This window comes from Numenius arquata, chromosome 2 (assembly GCF_964106895.1).
Source record: "Numenius arquata chromosome 2, bNumArq3.hap1.1, whole genome shotgun sequence".
Classification (NCBI taxonomy): domain Eukaryota; kingdom Metazoa; phylum Chordata; class Aves; order Charadriiformes; family Scolopacidae; genus Numenius; species Numenius arquata.
In genome coordinates, this window is record NC_133577.1 from 26,475,376 (window position 1) to 26,499,902 (window position 24,527).

The 24,527-nt window shown below is 37.8% G+C and overlaps 1 protein-coding gene across 8 annotated transcripts in view; it reads right to left on the reverse strand.

Moving 5' to 3' along the window:
• The window catches only part of RGS7 (regulator of G protein signaling 7), a 263,608-nt gene that overhangs the window by 16,541 nt on the left and 222,540 nt on the right, over positions 1 to 24,527 (reverse strand). For 3 of the 8 annotated variants that reach the window (XM_074144280.1, XM_074144283.1, XM_074144279.1), the window contains 6 exons: positions 24,003 to 24,064; positions 22,400 to 22,510; positions 21,787 to 21,912; positions 15,387 to 15,573; positions 12,016 to 12,105; positions 9,836 to 9,910 (listed from right to left, as the gene is read on the reverse strand). In XM_074144280.1, the coding sequence (XP_074000381.1) occupies positions 9,836 to 9,910; positions 12,016 to 12,105; positions 15,387 to 15,573; positions 21,787 to 21,912; positions 22,400 to 22,510; positions 24,003 to 24,064 (651 nt within the window). Of the gene's footprint in view, positions 1 to 387; positions 547 to 9,835; positions 9,911 to 10,695; positions 10,750 to 12,015; positions 12,106 to 15,386; positions 15,574 to 21,786; positions 21,913 to 22,399; positions 22,511 to 24,002; positions 24,065 to 24,527 lie in introns of those variants that run through there. The other 5 variants (XM_074144281.1, XM_074144278.1, XM_074144277.1 and 2 more) reach the window with 4 other exon arrangements.

A 24,527-nucleotide genomic window follows, 5' to 3' on the forward strand; every position in this document is an offset into this window, starting at 1 on the left:
TAACTTGGGGATTTTTTTGCTCTTGACTAATCTTCAGATTCAATATTAAAATCTCAAACTTCCCAAAGGAAAGAGATTCTGCATCTTTTAATGAAAGATAAAACAACAATATAAACATACACAAATTTACAGAGAAAGGATCAACTTTAATACATCTGGATAAAAGGTGTTCTTTTTTAAATATGGTATAAAAATAAATGCAAGAAACATTAACAGAGAATATACAGACAACAGACAAAGACACAGGCTTTCTTTCTCAATGTGAATACATCAGTGAAATGAAACCTTCTGTGCTAATTTATTGTGCAATAAATGTGATGCCATATGTATATTTATTAATATATGCATTTTTTACATTTCTTCCAGTTTTTGATTGACGTATTTTTTTTAATAAACTGTGCCTAGCAGAAGCTTTTTTTTCACTGTACTTGAGCTTGCAGAAAATAAAAAGACATAGATCCAGCTTGATATGAAGGAGGAAGTGAGCAGACAGTTTTCGAAATGGAGGCATCGAAAGGCTAGAGAGTCCCTCGGAGTCTGTAATGCCTTAGTATACACAAAAGAAAACAAGTCAGGTCCTTGCTCATGCAACATCTTGTTCTACTGTCCTCTGAGTCAGGCAATCAGTGAGCTACAAAGTATGTATAATGATTTGAGTCTGCTTCCATGCTACAAGGTGATCCTTTTAGTAGGACTGCACTAGACTGGTTAACCTCTTTGATGTGAGCGATTTCCCCTGAGGAAAAGATAAAAACAAAAAACAAAAACAGAAAACAGAGGCATGATCACTGCAAACCTGTTCATCAGCAACCACTTAGTGTTGCCACATCACTGTCAAATAACTAGGGGCACCAACTGGAGTCTGTCAAATCTTAAACCCCAGGAAGCCCTTATGCTTAAACACCTGCACTGCCAGCCAGCCAGCTTTAGAGAATATGCCAGCAAATTTAAAGGCCGTTTTTGAATGAGGTTGGTTTCAGCTGAGGAGAATCTGATGCTGAGGTTTTCGCTGTTGGTCGTACCCAGAACTTGAAGAAGGCTACCACAAGCGAGCGTGCCTTGTGCTAAAGATGAATGTGCAAACTGTGGTAGCCCTGTCAGAGAGGCAAAAAGCTACTTTAAAGTTCGTGTAAGAAAGTAAGAGGCAGATTGCATCTAGGCAGGAAGGCAGATCTTCCATGAACGCAGCTATTGGTTTGCTTAGACCGTATTTACTGTTTATAAGGAACATTGGTAAGGTATATTACACGTGACTGCAAAGCACTGCTTTGAAGGTGTTTGGATTTCCACATTGTTATTTTCCTCATCGTTCCTCCTGTTGCAAGGATGCGATTCCAGGTTTTTAGCAAGTTCTTCTAATCAGGTATAACGTCCCACAATAGTTAGGTCTACAGCCTGAAGAGGATGGTGTAGGGTATGTCACCATGGTATATTTCAGGCAGCTTTGAGCTTTATATGAGCCAGACAAAAGCCTTGAAACCATATAACAGGAATTAGCTCTCCTAAGGCCATATAAAAGGAGTGAGCTCTCTTAGGGCCATCCTACCGTGGCTCTGATCCAACAGAGGCAGAGCTGGCACAGCAAGCTTACATCACTCCTGAAAATACCAGAGGCATACCCTGACAATGTAACATAAATAGATCATAAAACATTAACTAGAAAGTGGCTCTGTCTGCCTCTCCAGTTAGCTATTTAATACTTACATTAATTATATTGTTCATTTTAAGTACACAACTCAGAAAAATCAAACTGATTTCAAGGAGATTACAGTAAGAAATACTGTAACTATGCAGATGCTACATCTTATGCAGTAAATGGTAAATGAATTTATTCTGCCATATCTATGAGTTGTTAAGTCATCTCCTGTATTATAACTCAGTGGAATTACACAATTTAATATCTATTGTCATTATCAATTAAATTTATGCTCACAGGGATCTGCAAGTTGGTTTCAAGCATTTGCTCAAATGCAGTATATATCAAAAGTGGGTCTTCACAAAAGTAAGAACTATTTTATTCTTTGTGCTCTGAAATACAAGCTGAACAAATTAGGATGAATATTTCCCTGACTATAATTTTGAAGGGAAGTAATGATCTGCAGTGTTGGGTTAGACTGCTCATCCATCAGGTTCACCATATCACCTGACAGTATTAATACTCACTTCTTCAAAAGACAGAAAGTGTCCTTACTGGCACGTTGTCTTCCCTGTGTCTAGTTTTAACTCTGTCACCTTCTACCTACATTAAATTAACAGCTTGTTGACACTCGTTGAGCCTTAAATTATATGTTTTCCTCTAATGTAAGAGGTAAGCTGTTATACTAAGACGTCTTTTCTTTTTAAATAGTCAAAAAAGTCTCAGCAGCTGTGTGGCACTGGAATATAATTTAAAATATCACATCTGAAATTAAGCGTTTTGTTCAATTCATGATTGTCAGCCTTGGACATAATCTAGGAAAATATTGAGCATACTCTTATTGTTTTTTTGATTAAGTTATATGTACTTAATTTCACAGATCTGTAGGCTACTTTCTGTAAGTATGTATGAGTTCCCTGTAGTACTGAACTGCATAAAATGGTTACTTAAAACAATTAAACGAGGACCTCTCCATTAGTTTTTAAAACAATTTGCTTAATACCTCACTGGAAAGCCACACAAGCTTTTGTTGTGGGATAAGATCTGTGAAATAATTTTTTTATTTTTATCTGCAACAATTGATTATTTAGGAGTTGTAAATTCCCCGGAATTTAAATAGATGACCATAACCAAATTCCAGCATCTCAGGTATGAATTGTGATATCACACAAACTAGGAAGTTTTGATCTAAAAGCAGGCCAAAACTTAGTTTTAGTTAGTTGATCTGACTTGTCTAATCTTATTCTACGTATTAGTTGAATTTTCCCTTATAGACACAGTGAGCTGTGATAACAATTTTTTTCTGTATTCTGCATCACTTGCTCCCTGGATATTGCTGGTCTTTGGACAAGTTTTCTCCTAAGCCCAGCAGTGATAAGGATTTCTCTGAATGGCCCTGTCCTCCATCTCCCCTCCCTGCCTCAGAGAATATTACACTTCTTAAAGATACAAAGTCTCCATCTGAACAATAATAACATATGCTCTTTTCCCAGGTATTAGTAGTTCTAATTTATCTTATAGTTGGAAAAGTGATGACTTAAGAGATACACCCTCCTTCAGAGATCTTCTTCGATGTTTATTCTGAATTACACTTTGTTCTTTCATTGGGAAAATAAGCTTTTAATACACAGAATCCAGAGGAGCCCCAAATACAGAATTATGCCACCTTCTTATTCAGATTTCACGGAATTTTTAGAGTTGGAAGGGACCATAAAGATCATCTAGTCCAACTCCACTGCTGAAGCAGGATTGCCCAGATCTTTCAGTTCTACAGAATATTTCTTTCAAACTTTGTTCCAGAGTATACTTTGGCTCTGTAAAGTAGAGTTTCATAATTATTACTTCTAGGAGATTTCCAGAGTCATTCAATTTACATCCCTTGTGGGTCATAATTTAAGAGCTGAGCCCAGCTATTTCTTTCAGATACAACGTTAATAGCATTCCCTTAAGCCAAATTTTGATTTGAGAAACTACATCTAACAGGCCAGTTTTGAGAGGTGTAGCATATGAGTCATCACACATAGGAAAATGTTTTCTGTGCTAATGATATTAAAGAAAAATTGGAAGAAAAGTCAGAAGAAGTAGTAGATGTTTGTCTGAAGAATGAAAAGGAGACCTTTAATATTTTCAATGTAATCTTGCCATCAACATTTAGAAGTACATGGCCAAATTCTAAACAAGATTATGATTTTTGGCTGTATTGGTGCACTTTGAACATACGAATTGAAACTATTTAACAATTTTACTAATAATACAGAGGCCAAAATGACACCCCCACACATACCCTGACAATGGAGTATGAGGAGGCAGCACAGCAGCTGGAGTGAGCAAGTATATCTAAGAATATGAAACCAATTGCCTTCGGTGTTCATGTCCCTACCTTAAGGTATTAACTGTTTAACATGGAGTTGTCCTTCTGATGGTACTTTTGTGGAATTTAGGGGGGGAAATTACAAAACCATGTGCAGATTTATGAACTGCTAAATACAAACGTGCTGACTGACCTATTTATGCAGCATGACACTAACACCTCAAATTATCTGGCGAACAAGTCAGCAACAACCTCAGTACATATGTGGCTTATGAGAAATCAATATGAAACTTATATAGGAGCTGGATCTGAAATGTATCAGAGGAAGATCAAGTCTTTTCCTTTTAGAAGATTAATTCTTTTCCTTTCCGCTAAGCAACCTCAATGGCTCCTTTTTCATGTTTCTTTATTGCCAGCGCAGATGCTACTCCCCAGGACCGATACTGGCAGAACTAGAAATAAGAATTCCACGCATCTGACCGGGAGTAACAGAGAAACAGTGTGAATCCTGCTGTGAGCGAAATAAGATGCAGAGCGAGAATTGACCCTCCTTGCTCTCACCATTTCCCATCTGCTTGTGCACGGTACACCTGCAGCACGCCGGCAGCTCGGCCAGCATCGGCAGGGAAAGCTCCCAAGTGACATCGCACTGCACCACACACAGAGCCGGTATAGAAACAGCCCCTGACAGAAGCACATCTGGAGAGGCACAGAAGCAGAAGCAGCAGGTCCAAGATTGGGCAGCCCTTGCTCCTCTAGCACAGGAAAATTGCTTTAGCACTGCTCAGGGGGTCAGGATCCTGCTTTGATTCCCACAGCAGCACAGGACGCTGCTCTCCGCCACCCATGCAGGTGTATTTCTCGTTCAGGCATGTGAGGAAGGGGAGGAGGTTAGCATTTACTGAATTTGGGGCACAGCTGCAGTGCTAAGTGGTTGCATGTTCAGGAAAATCCCTCTGCCTGTCGTGGGGATTTGCAGTCCTCTGCTCATTTCTTATTAGGGCCATACCATTTCCTGAAGCCGTCCATAGGCTGGAGGCAGTGGCTGAGTGACTGCATTCCGACTTTTGCTCGTTTCAAATAGTGTGACGCTGCCGATTTCTTTCTCCTTCCCCACTAATCTTTACATTTACTGATGAGCTGCTCTCATTTGTGATTAACCTCTTGCCAGATGGGGTAGTTTGAACTTGAATAACCATCTAAGTGCGGGGTAATGCATAAGATTTTCCAAGACACCAATGCATTAGACAAATGTTTTAGTATGTTTGTCCTAGGCCTGACCTCTCAGGTTTCTCTACCTCTCTACAGTTCTCATTCCTGCAAATAGCTTAAGACTCAGGTAAATGTTTGTCAGCTGGGAAATGGCAGACACTGGCCTAATACCTGAACGGCACGCGCTGGCTCCTCCCTTAGATGAACCTGGCTGTGCAAGTGCTGCTCCTCAGCTCTTCTCTTCCAGCACAGAGCGCAGCAGCTTAGCTCCAGTCACTGCCGACGAGGACAAGGAGGCCAATCCTCACCGGTGTGTCCTACAGATGCTCTTTCTGATTTTCCTCATTAGCCTGGGCATCATTCCTAAAAAGATCCTAAAACTAGATTTTTGGACTAATTATTAGTCCAAACTAAATTTTTCAATTATTTCATCAGTTCTTTTTAGTCAAACATCAATAAGCCATCTCTTTCCTGAAATGGAAAAAGCTTTCGTTTCTATAAAGAGTTATTATTTTTATTATTGTTTTGTATTTGTCAAATAAGGAGCTTCATGATTTTTTTTTCTGACTAGCTATTTTTTGGTTTAAATTTGAGGAATAACCCATAAGTAAATTAAAAAGTCTAATTAGGATTTCTTCCATGACCTTCCCACTGAACATGAGATCCCACAGCTGATGCTGCATTGAAGCTCATTCACAATGCTATGTTCAAGAAAAATATAGCCCTTGGCAGGATTTCAGGGCTAGATGGACTTTTGGTCTGGCACAGTAGGGCCTTGTGTACATAAGTTCTACGTGTTCATATAGAAATATTTCTTGGTTAACAGATGAAATGGATATATTATCTGCCTTGTTTCTCAATAAAGGGACAGATTTTAACATGACGAGATTACACTGGTTTAAGCATCTAGAAAGTCTATCCCTCACTGGTAAGAACTGAGGAAGCTATTTTTATGAGTTTTAATTTCCATCTCTAGATCATAATTTGCTATGCCATGTTAAGTGACATTGGACTGAGCCTCTGTGAAAATGTGCTGTGTTCAATGGCCTTCACATTTCACATCTCATGCATGAAATTGTCTAATGTTACTGATTTGGAGAGGGAAAATATCAAAGGACGCTGGTAAGCAAATTTTTCCAACTAAGTGGAAGAAGGCTGCTGGAAAAGTTATGGGTAATGTAAGATACAATGATTTTAAACTCAGAGTTATTAAATGGGGTCTGGTTTATGAGATTATGAGTGAAGACCATTATCATCTGATAGCTCTCTAGTTTAATATATGAACTCATTTTGGTTTGTTTTTTACTGGCTGTGTTTCCATAAAACATCACAAACTTGCAAAAAACACAGTTTTTTGCCTTCTCTATAACTGGGTAGCATTGGATGAAACTCTAACACTGATGGTGGTGTCTGAAGCCATGCCATCAACATGTGATGATGGAGTGTCTCATCCTAGGCAGCTCTGAAGGCACAGACTGAACATTCTTGCCTTGCTAACTTGGTTCCTGGCAGGACAAGAAAATTTGCATGGAGTGGAAATGAAAGTAGCTCACTCCCCTTCGTTTCAGGCTTCCAGAACAATGACCACAGCTAAGCACCAGGCCAGCACTCACAAAGGTGTCCTGCTCAGACTACCAGTCTGCCACTGTCACAAATCCCGCATGCACATGACAAATTAAAGACAAAAGTTTTCCTTAAAGGACCTCTTTGTTACCATCAAAATTATCAGTACATATTCACCTGTTTTGTTTTTTTTCTCTGTAATGTAGATGTTAGTACTTGAGATAGAGGAAGCTTCCTGATTTTTAATTTTTTTTAATATTTGTTTTAAATATGGAATTTTTTTTCACCATGTAAATTCCTCAAAAGAATTTCAGTTTTTAAATGCCATAGAAACAGCTGATTTTCCTCTCTTTACTACTGCGGCAAGCAATGAGATTGTCTTGCTCCCTGGCTCATGCTTTTACCTTCCCTACTCACTTCCTTGGGGAGCTACAGGTGACAGACCTTAATTATTCCCAAAGAGAAATCTGAGGGGCTGAGCTGGCCAGAGGGGAGCACAGAGCACACACTGTCACTGTTCCTTCCACATGTCTCTGAGACAGAGCTGTGACACCTGTGCTTGCTGGTGTTACTCCAAGGCAATGCACTTATCCAGTGGCATCATTCCAGTAGTGCTGAAGTGTATGTGCTCTATATTTTCACACAATACCCAGGAGTGTGAATAAGTGAGGCAAACCAGGAACAGCTGTGCTTACTACTTAGAGGCAAACTATAAACTTCTCGGTAATAAATACTACATATAGCAAATGCCAATTCGCTATTGCTTTATCTATATTGTATGTGAATGCAGACCTGTTTCTAACACTATTCATATTGTCTGTTGTGGGCTGCTAAAGGCATTAGTAATTTTATGCTATAAAATCTACAGAGCAAGCTAAATAACCAAAGTTATTAGGCTGAACATTTAGGGCTTTCATAAAGTGCACCAATTTATTGAAAGTTTTCTGGAAAGTCTCCAATGTCAAAGAAATGCAGAGCTGAGCCTCAGGTTTCTTTAGTGTATATAGCTCCACTTTTATTTTTTCCCCATCAGACTACAATAATGACTCATTATATTAGGTTATTTCCACTTAATTCAAGGAACAGTACAGAGGCATTGCCCTTACAAAGTTTCTAAGCTTTCTAGTTTAACAAATGCCTTTTGTAGCAGGTATAACCCACTTTCAATCATCACTGATCAGGAGCCTCTTATAGTCTCCATCTTACCAAATCAGGTTATGAATTACAAGGTCATCTTCTCAGGTTCAATCCCTAGACACGACCAAGGTCACTGGGTTCTTTTAGACACTTAAAATGGAAAAAACTGAGGTCTAATTTAGTTCAATATAAACCCACTTTGATATAAGTGAGAAAACAGCCAGTGAAAATTAGTCTACATTTTCTAAACCATCAGAGGAGAAGAGAAACTACAATTTTCATCTTACTAAATCATTCAGAGATGACAGCGTTTATCCAGGTTGCAGAAGACCTATTTCATATCTATTTTCAGTATTAATCAGAAGAACAGATCTATACCACAGTCCCTCACTTCACAGTTGAACAAGTTAATCAGTACACCATAGGATATTCTGAGAAACATTTTCCTCATCCCTGCTGTTTGGAACCCCTGTACCAAGGCAGATAATTACATATTATAAACTCATACATAATCAAGAACAAGAATGGAAGAACAAAGGATGCCTGGTGGCAAAGGGTCCTGGGGCAGTGGGTGATGTGAATTCAGTCTTCCTGGAGAAAAGGTTTGCACTTGAGCATCCTAACATTCTGGATTAATTTGCAAGCCTCAGAGCTGCTGATCTAATAGAGAATATAGGTCTAGCAGTGACATGTTTTACTTTCATACCTGACCTGACTTGACAGACTCCACCCGGATTCACAGGTAGTAGTTTGAGGAAAAGCAAAACCACAGTTTTTATTTTATAGCTTGCTCTGTGAAAAAAAGAATCACTCTTTTCTATTGAAGAAGTACTAATGCTTCACATCCAGAAATCCTTGTTCCCATTTCTAGCTCACAGTTAGGTTATCTGGCCTGCCTTGCATCTCTGGCATCCTGCTATTCTGGTACTTCTGCCCTGAGATTAGCAGGATGAAAATCAGGCACGTCTGCAGGGCACAATGCTCCAGTGTTTGTGCACAGAACTGCTGGTTTGACAGGGATTATCGGAGAGTTGTTTTAGTGCTTCCCAGTCTGTCTTCCCTTTTTTCCTTTCTGTGCTGTATTCTCCTCACATCTGTCTGCAGCTTGCTATTTCTCTCCTTATAGCCAGCTGTTTACTTACTCTTTACAATAACCAATTCCTGATCTGTGGGCTGTTTAAACTCCAATGAATAAATGCAGTTATTGCAGCTTGCCAGGCACTGTGACTGGGAAAGAGCCTGGCTCTCAGAGGTCCCAGATGTGCTACTTACTGTCTACACTTACTTTTACTTGTTTATTAATATGGAACTTCATATTAAACACCTCCATTATAATGTATAATGTTATCATGTACAATGTTGTTTTATTGATCAACCTGCTTAGACAGCACACAAATCACACTGCAACATGCTATGGCAACACCACCATGCAAAATACAGGGGTTTTTGTTTCAAATATTGGGATAGTTTCCTTTGTGGCTGTTTATTTACTTTTTAGTGTCCTTTACTGACTTTGTCCCATTGAATCCAAATTTCTTCCTGATTACAGTGGATTCAAAGCATATTACAGGAAGCCTTTACCTATAAGAAAGTAGTTAAAGAATTACAGTTTTGTTTTAACATGGGAGATAGCCCCACAGCCTCACAAAACTTTGTTCTTTCACTGCGTTTCTTTCTTTTTTTGATTACTAGAATGTATACGTATATATTTTAAATGCTTGAGGAAATACTCTTGAGCCCCATTGTACGGGAGGCAGTTTCTGAGAACTGCTTCTCCTTACCTCAAAACTAAAAAAACAAAAACCATGATCTTTGCTGAAAGCTCTCATATTTTTAATTTCAACGCACACAGCTCCACTAACCAGGTCACAGAAAAAGCCACGGACGCACACACACACACAGAGCAGCGCCACCTGCACAATTCAACAGACAATGCAGACAAACTTGAGTATAATCCAAGATCTTTCTACCTCTTTTCATAACAGGTTAGTGCTCGCCCTCAGTGTTGGTGTACAGTTTTTATGGCATGGGAAAATAGGGATGTTTCTGCCCTACAAAAATAAATGCGTTGAATGCTTTAGTTTGAACTTTCACAATGTTAAAAAAAAATCCAAAGAAACTGGGTAAGTAAAACGAATCCCACATATCAGGAAATCAGTGGATCTTTTGGCAGTTGGCAAGAGAATGCCCACAGAAAATTTACCAGCCTTCATTTTTTTACCTTCATGAAACAGCTTTTGAAAATTATATATTAAAAAAAAAAAATCAGTTCTTGTAATCCATTATCAAAATGAAATCCCAATGAAACCCTTGTGCATCACCAGCATGAATTCTTTGGTCCTGAAGAAGCTGTGCTAGACATTAGGGAAGATGGGGAATTATTTTTCCCTGTAGCCAATTAAAAAAAAAGGGACAAACTTTTTTAGTAAAATACAAAGGAGACAGGAAGGAAATCCAATGTATTCAAACTGTGTTAGACTTCGTATTTTGGGAGGCACCAGAAAAAGGAACAACATCAACCAGGTTTTCACAGATCCTTTACTACATTGGAAAAAAAGTGTGAATAATTTCATGCTTCCTAATGCAAAAAGCATGGCTCCCAAAGGTCCATTCCTCCATGTGTGACTATTGAGGTCAGTGGGAAAGGGACTAGGGAGGAGGGGTTGTAATCAAAGCACATTATAAAGCTGTCATTTCTGGGAAAATTCACAAACTGTGGTGAATACACTTTTAACTGTCAGGTTAAAGAAGCAAAAAGGGAAAGTAGGGATCAGTGAGGGGGAGGGAAGAAGGATGTCCCATCAGGTTTACTAGTCTTCCGAGGCAACAAACTTACCACATTGCGTGTGAATTTCTCAAAAGATGTTCGACGATCCAGAGTGTTTTCCAACTTAAATTTAAATAAAATTAAAAAAAAAAAAAAAAGAAACGGAAAAGGAGGGGGAAAAGAAAAGCAAGAAAAAATGGAGTAGAAAAGAAGGATTGATGAAACAATGGACTGCAAAACAAAGTTTGTATAAATCAGGAAGCAAACACAGGTATGAAGCTGTAATGGGACTCTGTGAAACAGGGGATGGGCAAAGCAGATATCGTATTCAACAAAAATAATTTTTCATGGGGATTGAACTGGTTTGATTTAAAAGGAAAACTGAAAATAAAAAGAAATAATGAAGCGGACATCTTGTGTTAATGAACTGACAGTCACAAACTTAAAGACTTCACACGGACAGTTGTAGCTTTCTGGTATTTTCAACATCTCTCTCTATATTGGATCTTCAGAAATCAATGTTTGAACAAAAAACAAAATCACACAGTACTTTCATATAATTTTAGGTTGTCATTATAAACAATAGAATGCTATGGTGTTAATAACTACCTTGTTCTGGTAACAATCAGGGCCCTGATTTTGCAAGGCACAGGGCTCCCAGCTGATTCTAGGTGATTACTATTTAGAGCCCACTAATAAAGTTATTTATCATTATAGAAATCTGCATTGCACAAGCTGCTCCACATACTCTGGGCTGTGACTATTCAGAACTCATTCCATGATTTGGATTTTTCCAAGCAAACATTACATACCAAGACATGAGCCTCTGTTTGCCGAAATGTGACATGATCAGTCTTTCAAGTCAGATTCCTAGCCTACTCAAAACTATTCATGTAATAATAGGGAAAGAAACAAAATTAGGAAGCCCCAATATTTATAGTTGAAATTAGAAGTTATTCATATGAATAAGATTGTTTCTAAACACATTCTGTAGCTTTTATAGGTGGAATAAAGAGAACAACAATTATTACATAAGCAAACTTGCAAACATGAAAGACTATTCTTCTGGGATTTTATTTTATTGTTTTAATGTATTTGTAAAGCACTTTGCAATTTAAGGTGCTTCATAACAGAGAAAACAGTACAATATGGGATGTAAAAATAAAAATAAGTTTTGCTAGATTAGCTCATTGAAACATGCCCGCATGCAGGATATATACACATATATGTATATTGAACTCCTGTGTGTATGTGACCCTCCAAACACGCCAAGCTGGTCACCTACCAGATATCCAGTTGCACTGGCACAGGGGAGAGAAGACTGAGTATTGTTGCAAACATAACCACCGCTTTGCACAGTGGCAAGACAAAGGCAAGATGGACCAATACCTTTTTCTTGGCCTGTAGCAGCTCCTGGTAGGCACTGGATCGTATAAAACGAGGATAAGAATCACTTTTCATCAATTTGTAAATGTGCTCCTGAAAGGGAAAGAAGGAGCTGTTATTCCCACAAAAGAAGACATACGTAAAACAGGAGGCAGTCATATATGTTTTGGTTGTGGAACGTATACCAGCTAGCACTATTTTGAATAGGAAGTCTTACAGGATAGCAGGTTGCAGTTCTGAAGCCAAGGCTGAATTGCTCTGTATTCTTAAAGAAAAAATCCCACCTCTTTGTTGTGTATAAAGAATACAACACACCTTTCTTTAATTTATAGTGCCTATTTCCACTGATTTTTTTGACTGACTCCTAGCTTAAAGCCCAGTTCCAAATCTCCCTTCCATTAGTCAGTTTAGCTAAGTGACTAAATCAGGAGCTGTGGATCCTTCCTCATCAGATTTTCTGAATTAGTTTTTGGAGATACTTTTCTGACTTCACAGGCTGGGAAAAGGGACTAGGTTTCTGTTTCAGCACCACAAATAAGTGCTTACGTTAGGGAGGATATCCCCTGGCTACTCCTGAAAACATCCTTTGACAGACGTTTAGTCGGCTTTCCAGCTAACAATATAAAAAGGAAAATACGTATGCAAATTGAAAAACAGTTCCAGGCTAATCTAACTTCCAAGATATTTATCCTTCAGAGGCATATGAAAATTTGGAAACTCTTATCCAGAAAACTAGTGACACAAGCAGTTTATAGAATTTTTCTTTTTGGAGCATTCTCCTTTTTGTAAAGTGTGAAAAAAAAATATTATGTGGGACACTTTATAATTCTCCTTCTAGTTATAATTGTGGAAAAGAGATTTGTAGAAAAGCAATCCGAATAGGAAATAATCTCAAGAAAAAAAAATAAAAATGAACTAAATTGTGTTAGCTATTTTTGTTGCTTTTTTTTTTTTACTCAAACCCTAGCTTTTACTATAGGAAATTTGTAGCACAGCAATCAGGAAACAGCAAATAAACTGTAAAGTAAATGCTGTTTCTCAGCTTCGTACTGCATAAAATTAGTGAATAGGAAAAAAAAGAAACCAAACCACCTTGCTTGAAAAATATGGCAAGGTAAAATTAAAGCTGATTTTTAATTTTTGTTGTATTAGAAACTCTAGAAATTATTCTAAGTGCCTTTCATTGCGTTTCTTGCACTAAGCAGAGGAATTCTGGTGTATATTCAGAACTTAGGCTGGTTCATTTGGGGAGTTTTTATTCCACTCAGTTTCTGTGAAAGCAGCCAATGCAGTTAACAGAGAGCAGAAAGGACTGTGATGGGCATTAAAATGTTATTTCTGTGCAAAACCCAGCCTGTAACAGCAAAAGTAAATTAGGCTGTATTAGTATGGTTAATGTACACATTAGTCAGGAATTGAGGCTGGATGTTATTTAGCACAATTGATCTATTTTTACTTATGTGTCACTCTCATTTGACATGGAGTTCCGTGGTAACATCTTTCAAGTCCAGAAACACTTTTCAAAACATTTTTAATCAGAATTCAATGGCCTACCACCTGCCAGAATGATTTACAAGCAGTTTCTTTCCCACCTGGAAGGCCAGAAAGAGCCTGTTGCAGAGACAGAGCCCTACTCCTGACCAAACCCTGCCACTTCAGGTGCGGCACACTGGAGAGGTCCTAAAGCTTGAAGTCAGAACATGTCAGGTACCGTTTGCCCCCTTCTCCCAGAGAAATAGAGGCTTCCAGGTTCAAGTTGTATGCTGAACTGGATCAAACAAGCAGAGAACTGCCAGGAGGGAAATTCCTGCTTGCATAAAGACTGAATACTCCATGTCTTTCATAAATAAAGGAAAAAAAAAATAACATGAGAGAGATCTGGACGTAAAATATTGTTGAAATTTTACACCTTTTTTTTTTTTTTTTTTTAAATTGGATACTGGCAAGGAATTTAATTGTCCTTTACTGACTCAACTGCAAAGATATTTTTAAAAAAATCTTTAATCTTGCTAGATTGTTTGTATGTGTAACATGTCTTTGCTATACACTGCATTCCTAAATCTCCACGGGGTCAGCAGATGCATGCAAAACTGTGTGTTTGGTTTAATGCAGAGTACTTCAAAACAGTGGGCATGATATAGTGTCTAATGAAAACTTTCTTGTTGCATCATAGGTTGCTCATTCTTATAATAGCAAAATGAAAAGGTGGCAGAATTATTTTCCCTCCTATTTAGGGCAAAGACATTTTCCCAAAAAGTAAAAAGCCCCGATTTAATTCCTTTTTCTTCTTTGTGGGACTTATAGCAGCACCTCCTGACTCCCAAGATGATGACCTAATAATCAATCTGTAAGAAATTCTGCAGGGATATGATCTCAGTCTCTCCTTTTGACACCATTTCACTTTGCATGAATAATTAAATTTTCATCATTAGGCTGCTGATGAAAAAGTGAGGATGGTACTGATTCTACTACTTTTACCGTGAATCCAATTCTTTTTTATTGCTTTTCTCAGAAGTTTGCAAAGATGAAATATTAAGTTGTAAGTCACATGAAGTGTCACATTGAACACAGAAGTACTTGTGTTTTCTTTTCAGGAAAAACAAGATCTGTATTTTACCATTTCAGTTTTTTAACTTTTACTTCCAGTCTCAAAAATACAAATATTTTCACAAATCTAGCTCTGGTCAAAAGTATCTTTTGATGATGGTATTCAAATTGTGACTAAACCAGACCCCCAAAAGCTAAATAAGACATTTACAGACTGTTCTTTACTGCTGTAATACTGATTATTGAAGAGCAGATCTTTAGGATCTTTGCCCAATGTTCTCTAGATAGTAGTTTAATAAGGTATAGAATATACATCCATGAAATACGATACTTCCACACAAGCTGTTACAGAATGTTATTTCTCACATGGGTCATATTCTCTTCATAATAGGAACCTATAATTCATATAAATGACAACACTTTCGGACATGTGTTGAGAGAACAGACATTGAACCTGTATCAAGGGAAGTCTTTCAGAGACAGATCTTGAGAACTAGAAATCAATGTGTGTGAGGGGGAATCTTTTTTTAATGTAACTGAATAAGAAAATTAAGAAAACAGGAACATGAAAATATAATTTTCACTGCACTATATGCTTTGCTCTATTTTAAGTTCATTTTCAGACTCTATGGCAGGCACAGAAGTTTCCTGAAGATCTTTAGTAATTCATAGGTCTCATGAAAGAAAGAATGTTTGGCATTGCCAAAATGGCATTTTGGGAAACAGAATATTACCATTTAATTCCCAGATACATCTTATTTTTTTTATATAGCTTTCACTAGCCAATATTCTACTTCAAATGTCCCTAAACAGGATTGCAAACTCACCTGAGCATCTTCAAATGTGTATCTTCCAGGGTCCTTTACATTCTGCGTGGTTTTGTCATAACTTTTTGAATCTAGATTGATAGCGCTGGGTGCACCTGGAGCAAGAAATTCTTGCCAGATTTCTTGGACGCGAGCAGGAACTTCACGGATAGGCCTCTTCTTCAGGTCTTCTACTGCTAACCAGAACCTATGGCACAATATATCATCTTGACTTCCAATTCAGTATAATCATTAATCAAGTGCTTACTCTCTTCTTTGCTCTTGAAAAAAATGAAATAACTGAAGTTTTCAGCTAAGACATGCTAAAACAAGAAAAATCTGTGATTTTATGTTGGGATCAGCACTCTGGTATACTGTCTTAGGCAATCAATCCACTCCTTTGTAGCACGGGTGGAAGAAGCCCATACTCATCGCTCACAAGCCATTGTGGTCAGCTTCGCTCTACTGAGATGACTATTTTAGGTATTTCTACACCCTTCAATTTCCATAGAATCTAAGCATAATCTTTCTGTCTATTGATCCCATTAAGATTCTCCAAGAGACAGAGAAATAAGGTTGTCACAGTTTTGCAAATATATTAATAATGTAATAACTTACAGTGGTTTGCCCAAAGTCGCAAAGGGAGCCTGTGCCAACAGAAGAACCTCAGTTTCAAAAATTCTGGGTAGCATCACTTATCTCTATGAACCACATTGTAAACTGAACATAGATCTGCACAGAGACTGAGGACGTATCCTGAGAATCTGATGGCAATGCGTAAGAATAGAGGCCTCATAACTCAAGTTTAAAAACTGCACAGCTCACAAACTCTAATTCAGTTCACTCTGTCAAATTTGGGCAACCTACTTTGGTTTCCTTAAGCTGCTTTTGATATTTGCATTTAAAAGTGTATATCCTGCAGTGCTAACCCCTTCAAATACATCTTCTGGGACTGACTGATTACTCATGTGTATCGAAGTCAGGTAAGGAAAAGAAAAATGAAAGGGAAGGATGTTCTTTGTAAACACACATTTTTGTCACCCTGCAGACATCCTGAGGATCTAGCTCAAAGCTGTCACATTCTTGTTTGTTCCATTATATCACTGTCAATACTTCTGGAAGTCACGACAAACATGCCTTAGGATGCTATTTTCTTTTGCAAGTAAACTGTTTCCACATAGTAGGTTATACTCAATTATGGGGAAATAGATGGGAGATAAATTTAACTTATTTGAGGAAACATTCAGCTTCCAGCGTAGAATAGGCAGGTTGTATAGACACATTCTTACAGGCTGATCACTAGCTCTTTGATGGATTAATTTTATTTTACTCTTCTAAAATTAGCATTCGGAAACCTTACTGAAAATTTGAGGTTCTAAATATAGAAACCTCTGTAAAAGTGGGAAGAATATGCTGATTTCTGCAGTATGTTATGTCTAGGGTGCTTACTTTACAGCCAACACACATTTTAACATTCTAATCTTTAACATTCTAATCTACTTACTGATCTTTCAAGAAAAAATGTGTCCTCCTCCCACCGAGAGTTGAAGTCAAATATGCAAAGTTAGGAAATGCCAAAAATAAGGCTGCCACCTTTTGCATTTTCAAAAATAACTTTTCTGAATATCCCATGGCAACCAATAGCACAGATGAAGTTGAGGTGGAGTCTGCAAGACCTCAGCAGAGGGCCTCAAATCAAAAGAGCTCCCTTTCCCCTTTTATAGTTCTCTGCCTCATGAGCTGTGACCAGAGCAAGGGAAGACTCCTGTAGCAAACAGCACACAGTGTGCAATTGTAAATATGTGCAAAGGCGGGGGGGGAGGGGTGGGTGGGTGGGGGAAGGAGAAGGGAACACAACTGTATTTTCTGGACAGTGATATACACTGACTTAGTGCTACTTTGAAGAAGGAACTAGAGCTCTGTCTCTCTGCCCTTGCATCAAACTCTCTATCTCCTGTTGGTAGAGGTTTGCTTTTGCCATGGAAACTCTCTCTAGAAGATGCTCGGTACCATTTGAACAGAGACCTGAGTAGCTGGGTGTAAACCTCACTGCTGTCTTCTGTCCCAGCACTTGGGCTGCCACACGCTGGGTCACACGCCAGACATATAGCTGATGAGAGTGTACAGCATATGATAGTCATACATCCAGCCACATGACATGGTAAGACATATGTTGGAAGACATCTGGGGATTATGTCCTCCAGCTGGATTACTTTCAAAGTGAGGGTGGCCTTGCCAGATAAATAGCACAGCTGTAACACAGCTTCTGTCCCATGAACTGACCTAAATGTCAGATGCAGCCATCGGCAGATCCCAGATCAAGTTAATCAGTTAAATTTAGCACAAAGGAACAGAGTGACAGAAAAGCTGCAGTGATTCTCCACAAAAAGCGATAGGTTTAGGCAGAGTGTGGAGCCAGTGAAGTGGGAATTACGTGGGCTTTGCACCCTGTGCATGTGACACAACAAGTTGAAGGACAGACCTTTCAGTATTTTCAGCAAAAGCAAACAAAAACCCTAACAAACTCCATGAAGAAAATCAGCTGCCATTTTTCAAGGGGCAGGAAAGACTACTCTTTGATTGCTAGGGTTCACCTTCCTGCCAAATACAACTTCAAGCTTCAAGACATAGTAGTGCTGAAGGTCTTCAAGAAAATGACAGAGAAAACCATTAAATCTCGCAACTAGTTCCTTCTCATCTAAGCTGCAGAAATGGCAATGTTGCTGGGACTTTGAGTTTAACTTGAGGACATGAAAAGCACATGCAATTTTAGCCCTGAGGATTAAATTTTAGCCAAGTTGTTGACACACAAAACAGCGTCTCATAATCAGCAATGTGAAGATAAAGATTACCAGTGCCCATACTCTGTGGGAAAGTGTCATTACCAACACTTCTTTTCAGACTTGCAGGACCGACATCAAGGACAGTTAATCAACCGTCATACTATGTAACACGCAGAACTCCCTCCTCCCTCATCAGCGAACACAGAAATCTTTGCAGTTAAATTAATCAAGAGTGATGATCAGTAATAAGGAGCAAAAAAGTGGAACAGGCTGCCTTAAAAAGAAAACCTCTTGCACCATTCTCCCTCTTCTCTACTAAAAGCACTGTTATGGTGTTATTAAAAGAATAACCAGAATCACTGAGGAAAGTTAAACATAAAATTAAGCACAATGACTGAAACAGTTTGTAGGCAACACTGCGGATTTTTAGTAGTGTTTATGTGGGGTTTTATTTCTTTTTTCCACAGGACATAATTGAAGCCTCTACCTCCAGTAAAGAACATTTCTATAACTTAAATGGATGAGTCCAAAATAAACACTTCACAAAATCTCAGCTTGCAGAGAGATGGTCAGAAAAAATTTATCAAAAGAAAACATCTGAATTTAGCTAACTCCTCAGTCCCTCTCTTTTTTTTTTTTTTTCTGGACAACCAGAATTCAAAGCCCCTTTTCGCTATTTACTCATACATTACCAAAGCTAATAAATAAGGATCAAAGGAAGGGGCAAGGGGTGCAGTGGCTTTTCCTTCCATGCATCATGGAAGATGTCCTGTCACCACTCTCCCTTCACTAATCTAGGAGGATTTTGCAGTCTTATCACTGCCTTGGGGATCATACCTACTGCAATACTGAATAATGACTTGGACAGGCTTTCAGTTTGGCAGGCCTGAAACCATTTAGATCTTTACAAGCTGCAGTTCCTACAAAACAACCACTTGGGAGCAAATGTACAGTCAGCATATGAATATTAACTTTCCAAAGAATTCTGCAGCACTACGGACAAAGGAAAGATACAGAGAGGAATGGGGATTTTCCACAGAGATGAAAGAAATTAGGTCTCTGTGTGCCACACTGCACTAAGATTCATTTCACTGTCTCGCTCTCATTGAAAGTCCTTTTTTAGTGCTTGGACAGCCTTGTGACCAAGCTCAGTCCTATTGGATCATGCTCAAACTTAAATGTGAATTTTAAACAATGGTCACCATTTTTGTAATAGGCAGTGGGAATTTTATAAATCTATTATCCAAATCATAAGTTACTTCAGCTATTAGTTCTGTGTAGTGGGTAGCATACAAAGCAATCCCTCCAAAAAATTTGCATGGTAACAAGAGGTTACAAGTCATAGCCTGCATTAGGTGAATGCAGAATCCAACCTGGGTGCTGGCAAACTGCATTCACACTGTAATGAAGCTACCGCACTGACAGAACTGCTTAGACAGTTTTATTCCTTTGCTACGCTTTACAATATCCCTTTAGAGAGTGACATACTATTAATCCCAATTTACAGGCAAAGCAAAAAAGCACAGAGATACAGAGTAATAAGATGAAACTTGGTTGCATTCCTAATCATTGCACAGTTCTTAGTTTTAACTCACAGTTCATTTCTTCATCCCTGTTCTGTTTCTTAAGACAGGATCTATATCCACTAAGAATAAGAATCTGAGCCATCTTAGACATTCTCAGTCCAAGCTAATGAAACAGCAATACTGGGACTTTTAGCTACATAAGATAATCACACTTGAACAGAAACAGTGTATCTGGTAGATTATCATTTCACATTTTTGGGATTTCTTTCACCAAAGCAAGGTATAAGACTTCTAATCAACTAATACTGAATCTCTCTCTAGTGCCTGCAGCCCCCTGCGGTATCCTGTGTACTGTGCTTGGTAGCTTGAATCCCAGGGTCCCAGTGCAAATTTGATCCCCTGCCTGATCCTTCTCAGAGACAGCCTTTAAACTCATATTCACTGTTGGTCAGATATTATATTTTATAATGGTAATATAAGAACCTAGACAGAGAGTCAGAAGAGTAAAAGGCATGTCAAGGAATCAGCTCTGAACAAATTTCTCCAGGGAATTTTTCTGGATCGGTCACTTGCAGTTTGCCTGTGGTTAGCGTTGTAAACAGGATTAGAAGAAAGAGCTAGGGATTGTGTGGGTAACAGTCTAGTTGGCAGAGAGACAAATTAATCACAGAAAAGCATAGAAACTGCAGCACACACTGGGCTGGATAGGTTCATGTTTGAACAGCTGCTCTGCATAAGGAATTACCACAATGGTCTTTAAATAAAAAAATTACCTTTCCTTTTCTTGGTATTATTTTGATTTCTAAAATTTCATTTTAGCACTTGGATTTTTTAATTAAAAAAATCTGTATCTGTCACTAATGAAGTTATCAACATACACATACAGATCAGGCCATATTTCCATGGGGTAACGGCAAACAAATCAGTTCGAAAATATGGTAAGGTCTAGAGTATCTAATATACACTTGTGATGCAAAATTCAATGTTTGAATATGGATGTGATTGGCAACTTAGAAAAGTCCATCTTCAATTATTCTGCTGACAGACTGAACTTAAGAACAAGGAGGTCTGTGTAATTACTCAGATTTACGAATCAACACCACAAAATGCTAAATGCCCCTATTAAGATGCTACATAAATGTAACTCTAGTATGAACAGCGTTGCCGTACCACTTTGAAGTGAGAACTGGCATAGAAAAAAGAAAGTAGATAAGGATTTTTCTGAGTTCTAGAATGTGTACAAGTAGGATTTTATACTCATGCTATTGGTAAATTGGAAGTGATACAGATGACATCTGACAAGAAGGTAGAATAAAGAGAAAAATATGTTGTACATGCTTTTGTACTATGTACAGCTTGATTTATCTATAGAAAGGCTGTTATTAATCCCTCTGAAGTAACTCTTAGCAAAATATTCCTTAAAACAGCAACAACAAAACATGCTATTAGCCAATGGATGAACTATCATTTTTCAAAATTAAATAATTGTTCTCCCTCACTTAAACGTAATTCTGTATATATATTTATTTAAAAAAAAAAAAATTTAAGCTCCATACACTAGCAGTCCATTTTGCAATTAACAAGGAATTTGAGAGCTAGCTGTCACACTACTTCTGTTGTGTCAGATCCACGAGCAATAGAATCTTGATGGAGATTTTCAAAAGACCAATGATCCCCAGATACCTGACCAACAGTGAAAGTCTGTGAATTTTACTTTTAAATCCTTTATTTATTTTTTAACAAATTGTCCTTTTATTTAAATGTTACCATTCTCATAATATTTGACTTAATAAAAGATACTGAACAGGCTTTGCATTGGGTCAGTGCTTTAAATCTGTTTAATAAAATGAGCTGAGAGAAAAGCTCTTACATGGGTAGTTTGACCAAAAGTTGGACATGAATGGGAAGATATGTTTCATGTGAGTCTCTGCTAACTATATCAATCTTTCCCTCAGCCTGAATATGGGAGCAGGCAGCAATCTGCATGAATGGATTCTGAAAGGTAAGACACAGGAAAATTTTTGAAGGGGTCAAAAAATGAAAAGGTATCAGACAAAAGAAAACCCCATTGTATCTTACAAACTATTACAAAATAAAGACCCTCTCATTTACCTTAAATTTTCTGAACTGAATTCTGACTCCAAGAATTTGAGAAACTGCTCTCTTCCCACAGGGTCTTTCAAAGCTTCATCCATGCCAAACCCCCACCGTTTCACCCTCTGCTGTCCAGGCTCTTTGCTACAGAAGGAAAAAAAAACAACAGAACCTACAATCAGCAATACTTCAGTATTCTAATATCCTGTGTTCATAATTTAGACTAAATCCTAAAATTCAAGCATAGATTTTTCACCTTCCAGATTGCTTATATCTGTGCAATGTTCAGAGATGAGCGACCAGACTGTTAGTACTTACACAGGATGAAGGCAATATTCATGCATTTACATAGAAAAATTAGGACTTCCAACTAGGAAATGTTATCAGATTCTAAAAGGTATCTTTTTTCCCCACACTGAAACACTGGAAACTGGCTACTGTAACTTTTTACACAGATTTATTAATCCATAGCTCTTTCCATCTCACAAAACTGGAAAGCTGGAAAGACCAAAACGATGCTGCATTGCCCATCTGCCTCTGTTTTCCTGAAATACCTCTGTCCAAAATCTTCATGTTTCAAGAAAAGCCTGTTATATCCCCTTACTCCGAGAGGAGAAATAAAATTATATACCTTGCCTCCAGTTCCCAGAAAGTGGTGTCATCTGATATCCAAGGGTTTGAGGGATCAGGGGGCACAAGAAAAGGATCATATTCCAAATACTGCTCTGTATAAGCTAATAGACTAGGAAAACAAAAGCATCAAACATTGTCATGTCAAGAGGTGAGAAAACCTGATCAGGTTACCCCCATTAACAACTTGTCTTGCATCAACTGAACCATGGTAATAACCAGGTACACACACACTCAGAAGTCAGCTACAGGCTCAGGCTAAAATAGGTTTGCTCTACCATTTTAAAAATGGACTCCTGAAGAAGGAGGGGTGGCTGAGGTCTTATCAAGAGCTGAAATAAAATAAACTACAAGCTTCCCTAATACTTCAACACAGCTCCTTTTAGGGCTCCTTTAGGCACTAATAAATTAAATCAAGCAACCTCTTCCATACACATTTGCTTTCATAGAGAAACATGTTTTATACCCCTACAGTTTTAATTATCACTAAAACACTGCATGCTATTCAGGTCATATTTATCGGCCCTGCAGCTGCTGGGACTCCTTTTTTCCTCTTTTAAATACAGTTAATATTTTTATTATTTCTTAATCAAATGGCACTACTCACAAGTTAATTGCTTTCCAAAAAAACCCCATTTTTTTCCCAAGTTCTTCAGTATTCATGAATTGGTCTGACTCAGTTAAACACACTAAAAACTTTGCTTGTATTCTGGTAATTTACATCTCCCATGCCCTTATTCTCCCTTTCCATGTTTCCTTTTGCCTCATAATTATTGAAAAATTAAGTGAGGACAAATATTCTCTCTTTTAATTCGTATTTATAGTATATTCAGTCTGTATTCCATTTTTACTGTTCAGCAAACACAATTTCTTAACCTGTTCTTTGTATAAATATGTATTTATATATGTTTGTATGTGTATGCATATATATACACATATATAAGTAGACACATGTACTAATGTATATGAGAGGATAAAGAACAATTTGTATTTGGCTTAATTTCCTTTACTAAGTCTTATGCAGCTTGATTTTCTGCTATTTTCATTATCTCTGTATTTGATGTGTATAACAGAGCATTCCTTCTATCTCTTCTTTACCTAAGCTGTAGTTAGTCTTTCCAATGGGGTTTTTGTTTTATTTGCTTTCTAGCCCATTCCTGAGAAATTTTGGTCGTATTTGGAGAAAGATCCTCTGACCCGAAGTAAACTCAGACTCACTTTTTCAAGCTCTGAGCTCCTCACCCAGTCAGCTCTTCCCATCAGTTCCCTTGCTTTGTCAGTGATTGCCCTTTTGAAATACCAAAATAGTAACCCCAGACCTATTTCATTTAGTCTCCCTGCCAATGCAAGGTGAAACTTGTCACCACTTGGTCAAAGGCTCTTTCAGTGACTCTTGGGTTTATCAAAAATGTATCATGGAATATCTGGGTCATCTTTTATCAATAAAAGATCTTCATATCTCACACTTAAAGTAAACTGTCATCAGTTATTTCTATGACACCTGAGCTCCCTTGTCTCTCTTTCTTTGAAGCTATTTCGTACTGACATTTTTCCAATAAATATCAGTTTAATTGAAAAACCAGAAGATGTGACAATATACTTACCTCTCTGCAACTTTTGACATTTTTAATCTATGTCTATCTAATTGCATTTGCCAGTGCTTAATCTGCAAGAAAGGAAGGCAAAGAGTGTTATGACTAATTCATTGCTTGACTCTATTTCCATAACTTTTTTATTAGGGGCTGTAATTTAACCTTAATTTATTCTAGGGCACAGAAGAGAAATATATCTGAGTTAAAACAACATTTCACCAGTGTAGTTCTAAAATAAATGGAACTTTCCACCAAAGAGAAAAGATCATACAGAGACAAAAAAAAAAGGACCCAATATAACATTTTCCTTAAAGGTTCATCAACAGAAGTCCAATTAGCATTTTTTTTAGATTTTTGAAGAGAACTACTAATTCTTCAGACATTTACCTTCTCCCAATTCTAACACCTCAGGAAAGATTAATGAAGCATGAACAGTAGATAAAAGTGTGAATCCATATATGCATACACGGAGAGGTAAATATATCCCCAAATCTCAAATCAGTGTTAAAAGGAAGACCAAGCCGTCTCCTGCTAAAG